Here is a 9,397-nt window from a genome sequence, read left to right as displayed (position 1 = left end):
GGCTGGCAAGGCAAATCATAAAAGCGGAACTACAAGCTTGCTTAGAGGGGAACGGCATACTGGGAGAACAACAAAATGGACTGCATTCCTTTGCACTACCCAGCAGTTCCTTGTAGTGTTCAAAAAACGCGCTCCACGACTTCGAAAGAGTAGAACGTGTTACAAGCGAACCACTTGATTGCGCTGAGTGACTACAGGACGGCGGACGTGCGTGAATAGAGGCACCCTAACAGGAAATGCCTGGCTTAATACACGCACAGAAATATGAATTTCTCCATTGGGATACCCAAGCAGGAGTAACGACACGAAATTTCAAAGCTGAAATAGCTATGTTAAAGTCTTCCCTTGTATAGAGAAGTATGTTAAAGAGAGTTTCAACATATTTTGAATCAACTTTAATCTCTCTGCGCACGAGAAAGCTCAGAACAGATACCCTTGTGACATCGTCATCAGCATGACGTCATCTGCTCCTGGCCGCATGCCGACGTCAGGGCTCCTGAGGGGAAACCAACGCCCTGGCTGAGGTTGGTGCGCGCTGCTTCGCCGTGCGTATCACGTCATGGTTTTGTGACTGGCGCCAAGCTCTCCTTGCGCGTGGAGATGGCGGAGATGCAGTCGCCTGATCTTCGACTAAAAGGGGCAGACCGAGCGTCCGTGGCGGGGATCACGGCCGGTTGGGGCGGGTGCGCGCGCACTCGCATACGCGCCCAGACGTGCAGTGGCGCGACTAGAACGGTGACACTACAGGCGCCCTGCTATCACGGCGGCCGCCTCGACGCTGAAATCGACCATTTAATGTGTCGTTCTCTGATTACTGGTCTGCTAGGACACAAAGCGGCCAAAAATACGCAACGCAAAAATTTCGTGTCAGTGCACTTTTACACGTCTTCAGCTATGGGAGGCCGCGCTGCTGAGATGGCAACACAAAGTTCAGGAAGCAGTCATCCAGCTGGCGGAGGGCACCACCAGGGCTCATGGTTTTCTGATTATCGTCTTACGGGGCTCGCTATCTAGGGTAACGCTGTGGCTCAAGCCCCATAGCTGCGTCGGCATTGGCTACAAAATGCACATATTCTCACTCTAGATCGACAACACAGCTGTGAACAGCTAATTTAACCGCTCCTCATACCCACTCCACTGGTGCTTTTGCGCGCTGTGAGATATTCTGTTTCCGGAGTAGGCTTTCTCGGCTCCTCAGCGTCGGCATTCGTCGGGCCCCTGAGCATTACCGGCCCCTCAGCGGCGAGTATTGAGACATAGCAACTTCAAGCTTTCAACATTTATTCACCAAATGCTTCACAGTGCACAGTGCATCCGTATGTTAGCACAGAAAGACATGCCGAAGGAAAAACTGCCAAGGAGACCTCCTGATGTCCCTTTAAACGTACGTGCCATCCCCAATCTGCCAACTGGTGAACGCAACGCATTTAATACGAACCTCTCTCACGCGATGCACTTTAACTAGGCGCGTTACAGTTGCTTACAGAAAGGGAAGCGTAAATTTGGGGCACAGTCACTACTCGGCTTTCTAAAGGAATTCAGTGTGCCCCATTTCCTGTGTAAAAGTTTCATTACGATCAAAAAAAGCATGTCAGAGCTGGGGCGGTATTGCCGTGTTTTGTCCATTTTGTGTCCTTTTCAAAAGTGTCCCTTTTGAGCGAGCCCTGGTTGGCTAAAAGCGAACACCCAGAAGTGACGTAAGCACGGCGGAGCTATGAGCCGTAGCTACTCGGAGCAGAGGATTTGGAGCAGACGATTTTTGCGTCGCGGTTCGCTCGCGGAACAATAAACACATAAAAGATACTCTGATACGGTTTCAGTTCTTTGAAATGCGTTTGCAAGAACAGTTACATTATTTGAATCAAAGGCCCACTGCTTAACCGGAAGTACGTCATGATGAAAGGGACGCAAAAGGGACGTTTTCAAAAGGGACAGTTACGCGAATACCGCCCCTGGTGATCCCCTCTACGCAGGGGCTCAAATTTTGTTTGTCACTTTCACCATCCAGGCATCAAGAGTTTCGGCTTATTAAGCTAATGCGTATGTTTCCTCCGAAGGAGAGAACTGGCTCAAGAGCTAATCATAAGTAATTTGTAGAAAGCGGGACTTTACTATCAGTCATTAAAAGGTTCTGTTATTGTGTCTCCTCGAAAATAATTAAAATAAACATAAAGTCCTTACTGCACACAGCCGGCCAATGTCCCTGTGTGAGCTCAACGCCGTTACCGTGAGAAGAAGGAAGACCGGCACAGGAAGACCGGCATACCACGGCCTCCGCATTAAACAGCAAAATAGGTGGTCCGCAATAAACACAGTCCAACTGCCGTTGTCTCCTAGGTCACCCAGTTTCAACTTGGATACACCTCGTCAGGTACCTTCCGCCCATCCATCATCATTCGTGTATACCAGGGGATGTTGGCATGCACATACGTAGTAAGACAACACACTCGCGAGATTATGTCTGCGCCGCCGAAAACAGCATGCGAAAGGCCTAGAAAGTTTCTTCTGACAATTAAATCACGCCATGCGATTAAAATAAAAGCTACAGAAGCACTTCTCACGCAATAACAATCATAGCCATCGACATAATTATTTTTGTCAACAAACATCACAAATGGCACGAATGTCTTCAGACACTGAGCACAAAAAAATATGCCCGGAGTAGGGCCTGAGCTGACATACTTCACCAAAAAGCTCACTGAACGTTTAAGTGCATAACCGTACCAAAATCCAAACACTCACAATGAGTACAAAAATAGTGGGGGTTCAGCAAGTACTGAGACAAGCCGTACGGCAAAAAAGTACGTTTTTGCACTGGTCACGACCAATTCAAATCAGCTCGCACTTCTTTGTCGGGTTCATCGGCGTGCCGGTCGCACACTGGAAGGCTTGTGCAAACTCTGGCAGCTTCGACAGCGGCAGGTTGCAGGCCGAGGGCGGAGTCTCGCCGGAGATGTTTCCGCGGCACTTGGGAAGGCAGTACGCAATGAAAAGCAGCTGCGTACCGCTGTAGCTCGTAAAGCCCGGCAGCCGCATGATGAACCGTCGGTCGCCCCGTGGACTTGCGGCGTAGGCTTCGTCGTACGCGTCGACCAGGGCGCCCAAGGCGAGGGTCTCGGCCAGGGCGAGGAAGAGGTTGGTGTCTCTGGCGAATGGACTGTCCCGAAAGCATTTCCTAACAGGTCCTTCGGACGCCAACGGCCCCGAAAGGTGGTAGGCCTTGAGCGTGAGCACGCCCAAAGTTTTGGCGATTTCGGCTCCGAAAGCCCCGAAGTTAACACCGGGGATGAGGTGGAAGTCGAAGATGGGGAAGGTGATGGCGTAAGGCATGAGCTGCAAGTCGGGCCGCCCGTAGAAGATTGCGCTGAAATGAAGCATGGACAAGGACGACAACACTGCGCTCACCTCTACATCGGTGCTCACGTCGAATTCCGGGCTCCGCACAGCCACGTCCGAAGACGTCTTGCGGAAGTTGGAAAGGAGGGCATTTTCGTCCAAGTCGGAGAACATCTGGTCTCCGCTGGCTTTGGCGTGGCTTCTGGGCTTCACTTTCGTCGCTCTGCCACTTCCTTGGATGAGGCCGAAAAGTGTGTCGAGCGAATTCCAGTCAGATACTACGGTGACATTTTTGTCGTATCCGCTCCATCGGAGCAAGCGATCGTGGAAGGCCCTTCGCACTAACAGGGCGAGGCGACGTGCCTCCTCCAGCGTTGAGGAAGTCTGGAACTGCTGGTTGTATTGCCCGAAGAGGTGGGGTCCAGAGACAGCGAAGGCCCGGCTGAAGCAGAAGGCCCCGTGTAATATTTTCGCCGCGTCGAGATCAGAGCCGTAGAAGTTCGCAATGAGCTCCTGGTTCGCGAACAGGGCTCCCACCTGTAACGAGTTCCTTCTTTTGTTGCAAAGAAAGGCCGCTGTTGTTTAATTTAGGGGTCATAAAGAGGCGCTGCAACTTTGTTACATTTGAATGAAGGAGCCTTTCTTAACTTACTCAGCCCAATTCAAGTTGCGAAAGACGTTTTTCAAGGCAAAGCAAATGAAAACTTAGCAATTTTTAAATTTTCTGTAATACTGCCATGTTATGGGCAAAAATGACGTAATATGGGCCAGTACTGAAACAAAGTTGATCACCGCACTAACCGGACGTTAGCGTTCAAGTGAAATGACCAAAGAGAACTAGAGGGCATACTACAATAGACCGCCGAGTAATGTTTCATGGCGGTGGCTTAGCTCGGCCGGCGCAAATCGAACAAACCAGCTTCTGTGACGTCATTGTGAAGTCGCCAGAAGGTGTCGCGGGAGTATGTCAAATTGTTTGGAAATTCTTTTCGATTACCCACTGTGTAAAACGTCGGCAATCATATGACCTTGACGACCCGCACTCCACAAAAACCAGCAAGCTGTTCCTTTGGGCTTTTTTCTGGCCTTGCAAAGTCAATGTGTTCTATTACCCGCCCTGCAATAGTTTTTAGATGACGTAAATTGCGGGTGGTAGGTGTTTGCGCCCGCAAGATAAGTCACGTACTGTTGGCGCCTTCTGGTTGCACGCTTTCGCCAACTAAGGCAATTAAAGCTTCCACGACAAGATCGCTCCCTGAGGGTCACCTAAATTTATGACCTCGAAATAAATCGAGCGAAACCCCTCACCTGCACGGTACACCAGGAAACGAAAAGATGCATCCTGGCATTTTTTAGTTTCTTCCAGAGCCACAGGAAAGTGTTGAAGTAGTCCTCGTTTGCTGTGCCAAATTGCAACCCGGAAGGCGGTGTGCTGTCATTGAGGCCGAAGCTCGAAAGAGTCTCTTCCCATACGTGACGGGAGAGTCCGATCTCAGGAACGTCCATAATGCCCTGCGCGGGGACCGGTGGGATGACGTCGGCCTTGTAATACGCCCGCCTGAGCTTGGAGACCGCTATCCTCTCGGCGTCGCTCACTTGTTCGAAGGTCACCTCGTCCGTATAGTTGCTCTCCTCCCCGCCGTGGGATTGCCGCAGGTGTTGGCGGAGCACGTCGAAATACGCTCTACGCTTGTCCAAGGTCGAAGTGCTGGACGTCTTGTTGAGGATCTCTATTATGGTCCTGCCGCTGTTTAGGAGAAGCGTCCTGGAAGAATTCGCCCGACGGGACTTCCAGAGCGGTAGGACGCGAAACATGACATCCCAGCCCAGCCGGAGCGAGGTCGCCAGAAGCATGTGCGGTATGTCGATCTTGGTGGGACGAAGCGGCCACGTTATCCCGGCTTCCCTGAGGGCCGCCTTGACGCCAGCCACTTCGTGGCGTGTTCCCTGGAGCACTGCGTCGCAGCTGCGGTACAGCGCCAATCCACGCTGCGCGCTGTTCTGGCCAGTCTTCGAGAAGAGAGGCAGTTGCAAAAGGAAGACGTTACATGGAATGATCAGTGATAGAGGGCCGCAGGGAAATATTTAAGCTGTACGCGAACTAAAGGTATCGTAAGACTATTGGTAAACACGCATCCACACATAGCCAGGCTTTACTGTTTTACTTGTTCTGACTTCGGAATTACTGTCCTGTATATATCTGACTTTCTGCACAATTGTTACACACAGAGCAACCATGACCTTCTCGTGGTTATCAAGTAAAAATCCCCGAAGATCTCCATCTTTACTGCCGGGTTAAGTTCGCTTTAATTCTTTCGCCCTGCATACTGCAAATCTTTTCGCTGGTCAATTCGGTTATACCATCCCTCAAACCGCTTTTATACGTTGCACATCTCCCTGCGCTGCTTGGTAGCCATTCTCACTGACTGGACCCGCCTGTCACTTGTTTCTGCCCTTACATTCGGACCCAACTACGCTTATCTCTCTTAATTAGGGTGTAAGATTGTCTCCACACCCGAATCTCCCATATCGGTATCTCACATATCGTCTTCTGAACCGTTACTGCCATCGTCATTCTACAATGGCTCTTTCAACAGAATCCACTTTTTTGGGAAGATCCCAGATTTCTGCCTCATATCATCGTCAGCTTTGCCCTTTGCCCTTGTATGAGACCAGGAGAAAAGAGCAAAGGTGACTATGGCAATATTTGTACGGAAAGTACTCTCCTGATAAAGTTACCCATTGGTTGCAGGCAAAACCACTTTCCACGTGCTTTACCTGCAACTCAAGATGATTTTACGCGGATCGAGAACGCTTCATATCAGCTGCCAAAAACGTCTACTCACCTGTTCTGCCAAAAAGCAGAAGAGGTGAGTAGAAATCATGGAAGGTGACTTAGTATGGCAGGGGAAATCAAATGGTGATGTTGTGGATTTCCCCTGGCGTTACGAAATCAATCACGCTTGTCAACTGGCCGATCTCAATAGATTATTACCAGGCTTTTGGTCCGAATCACGGCTTGGCTGCGCAGCGCACGCATGTCGCGACCTCTGCTTTCTTGTGCCCCATTCTGTAAGTGAGCGCACTAATAGTTGACTGATATATAGATTGCTCAAATATTGCGAGCATAGTAACTGAACTTAAATCATATGGTAGTGATGTTTGTAATGATCTTATCGGTTCTCAGTCTCCTTTATCAGACCTGTTTGGAGTACTAGCAATACTAAGAGAAAACGTATTATAACCGCAGTTCTAACTGCTGGTAGGTGCTCTGTTTTCCACGGTCGTGAAAGATCGCCGAGGCGCATGCGCAGCGAACCTTGGGCAGGTACGTGACGTTCACCAGCCGCGTCAATGTCTCGATGGCGCCAGTAACGACGCGCTGCGGGACGCCGTGTTGCTTTCGGCGGGACCAGCCGTCGCACACGAAGTGCGTAAAGCTCTCGCACGGCCTCACCGACTCGTTCAGTGCGTCGCCCAGGAGATGTGCGTACTCCTCGCAGCTCTGCGTCCCGCACACTTCGTGGGCGATGACGCGACGGTAGAAGAAAAGGAAAAGGAGCAGCAGAAGGCCGCCGAAAATGACGGCGGCGACCACGTTGGCGGTGACCAGCCGCAGGACTTTCTTGCAGCGCTCGTGCTCACTGTCATCCTCGAGCAAGTACTGCACACGTACGATAGATTGATGAACGAATTGATTGATTGATTGATTGATTGTTTGAATGATTTGTTTGTTTATTTATTTATTTATTTACTTATTTATATTGATTGATTGATTGATTGATTGATTGATTGATTGATTGATTGATTGGTTGATTGATTGATTGATTGATTGATTGATTGATTGATTGATTGATTGATTGATTGATTGATTGATTGATTGATTGATTGATTGATTGATTGATTGATTGATTGATTGATTGATTGATTGAGTGCACCCTACTTTTCGGGTCTCTGCATGTGTTTCACATGGACCAGCAGTCGCCCCATGAATGTAAGGTGGGACCGCGCACACACGTACGCACGCACGCACGCACGCACGCACGCACGCACGCACGCACGTACACACACATACTGTAGATGGAACGTTCCCAGAAAGGCGATAACCGAAGTTCGCGGGGATACTCTAACCACGGAAACACTCCATGCGCGTTGGGCAAAACTGGACGATCCCCTTCAATGTCCCTTTTAGCCTAGACTGTAACCGATATTTTATACGAATGCTGACATCCTCCGCCTTAATATCGACGATGATGATGTGATTAGATTGTCGATTTGTGGCGAAATATAAAACTGAGCTCCGCTTTCATTTTCTAAAACACGCAATCTGTCGTCTCGCTATTGCAGTGATGAAATGCCTCCGAATGTAATACGCTTAATTGGGGCATTCCGCTTTCGGCTGCCTGCTGTGCTGCCTAAATTCTGACGTAGCCATCGTGAGCACGGGAAATGTGTCGTACCAACCACTGACACGTGGGAAGACTATATCAGAAGCATAATTTCCTTTCACACAAGAAATCGCCAGAAACGGACTAACGCAATGCTCCATGCAACCCTCACTGTAGACGTGTCAGCACAATTAAACATTGCAGGTGAACCTTCTGCACCTGAGTGAATGAACTCAGAAATCCCGGGCCGGCGTGTCGGTTCTGCAAGAGCCACGTGCGGTTGGATGCTAGTGACAGGTACCCGTGGTGCGACTTATGGGGCGCCTCGATGGTGGGAGAAGCCCCATCTGCATGCCTGCGTGGGAAAAACGATGGCGGTGAGTAGGCAGATGGGCGCTGAACTCTCACAAAGCACGCCTTGTACACCCGACCAAATTCATGCGGTTACCACGTGGCTTTGATTACCGCGTGTTCCGTGCCACGGAACAAAAACCCAAATATGCAGGCGGCTTTCCATTGATATTCTCTCACCCCGACTTACAACAACTACTCGTCCAGCTGGCGGAAGATGCCGCTAGGACCCACGGGCTCATGGCCGCCGTCTAACGGGGAAGGCTCGGTGACTTCCTCCCGTCACCCCCTTCCTTCTACCAGTTTGGGCTCAAATAAAGTTCTCTCTCTCTCTCTCTCTCTCTCTCTCTCTCTCTCTCTCTCTCTCTCTCTCTCTCTCTCTCTCTCTCTCTCTCTCTCTCTCTCTCTCTCTCTCTCTAGCGATTCTGTGGGAAAGCCACATATCTGGGCTCCCGAAGAGCGGCGTGTTGACGAAGGCAACCGCGAAAGCAATGCGGTCGATTGATCGAGCCTGGTCGACCGTCACCGACGTCTATAACTCCCGTCATAGGCGTTGGTGACGGTATTGTGGCTGAATACCATACGAAGCAGTGGTTGCTCCATTTACTAGCACGTTTTAGCTTACTCTTCCTACTTTGTGTTCCGGACGTACTGTTGGGGCCGCATCCCGACTGGGGATGGGCGCATTCGTCCCGGTAGGATAGCTTAGATCCACTGGCGGACTGTCGATCCCTGCCGTGGCCGCGCTTTCGTTCCCCTGAGGGATGGCACGCCCCGCCATGTCCGCGCGCTTATGCGTAGCCGTGTCCCGGTACCCATAGTACGCAAGGAACAACGGTACACAAGGTAAGCAAGACCTCAGTGATCTCGGAAGAGTCGGAACTACAGTATCACGATTCACATACTGTCGAAAGGATAACTTTCACGAAAAATGTCTGGCGTTGTAAAATAGTCGACTCTAAACCAGACAAGAATGGATTCGCCCAGTGTGCGCTGAAAGAGTACTATAATATCACACATCAACCGACCATTGCAGATAGTTCAATGGTGGGGTAGTTCAACAGTCGGGTTGCACATAGTTCACCACAGGAGAATGACACCCTCTGGGAGGATTCGTGGGTCATACAAACGACATCTGATGTTTGCTGCATAGAAATAGGCAGGCACGCCCTGGGGCGACGTCGAGAGGAATTTCATAATTACACAATTTAGCGTGGGTTAACCGTGATGACACTACCGCTGCGATTATTATGGGAGACTTCACAAACCACAGAAGAAATGGTTTACTCTTTTGGTTCCATAAGAAATTCGGGTTTTAGTTG

At 50.2% G+C, this 9,397-nt stretch overlaps 1 protein-coding gene across 1 annotated transcript; it reads right to left on the bottom strand.

Moving 5' to 3' along the window:
• Window positions 1-2,829: 2,829 nt before the first annotated feature.
• LOC144166003 (neprilysin-1-like) lies at window positions 2,830-8,856 on the bottom strand. Its single transcript, XM_077695675.1, has 4 exons — window positions 8,728-8,856; window positions 6,656-7,000; window positions 4,645-5,346; window positions 2,830-3,873 (listed from the first exon to the last, which is right to left on the bottom strand). The coding sequence occupies exons 1-4, from the start codon at window positions 8,854-8,856 to the stop codon at window positions 2,830-2,832; spliced, it is 2,220 nt and encodes a 739-aa protein (XP_077551801.1).
• Window positions 8,857-9,397: the final 541 nt, after the last annotated feature.

Source organism: Haemaphysalis longicornis, unplaced genomic scaffold (genome assembly GCF_048455015.1).
Source record: "Haemaphysalis longicornis isolate Haplotype H1 unplaced genomic scaffold, Haemaphysalis longicornis Haplotype H1 scaffold_154, whole genome shotgun sequence".
Classification (NCBI taxonomy): Eukaryota; Metazoa; Arthropoda; class Arachnida; order Ixodida; family Ixodidae; genus Haemaphysalis; species Haemaphysalis longicornis.
Note: the sequence above shows the minus strand (reverse complement) of the source record. Positions and strands in the feature narration are given on the sequence as shown.

Coding starts and splice junctions, on each gene's coding strand:
- LOC144166003 (XM_077695675.1), bottom strand. CDS start 8,856: ATGGCGGGGCGTGCCATCCCTCAGGGGAACGAAAGCGCGGCCACGGCA. Junction 7,001..8,727: donor GTCGGGATGCGGCCCCAACA/GTACGTCCGGAA, acceptor GTACGTGTGCAG/TACTTGCTCGAGGATGACAG. Junction 5,347..6,655: donor ACGTCACGTACCTGCCCAAG/GTTCGCTGCGCA, acceptor CTCTTCTCGAAG/ACTGGCCAGAACAGCGCGCA.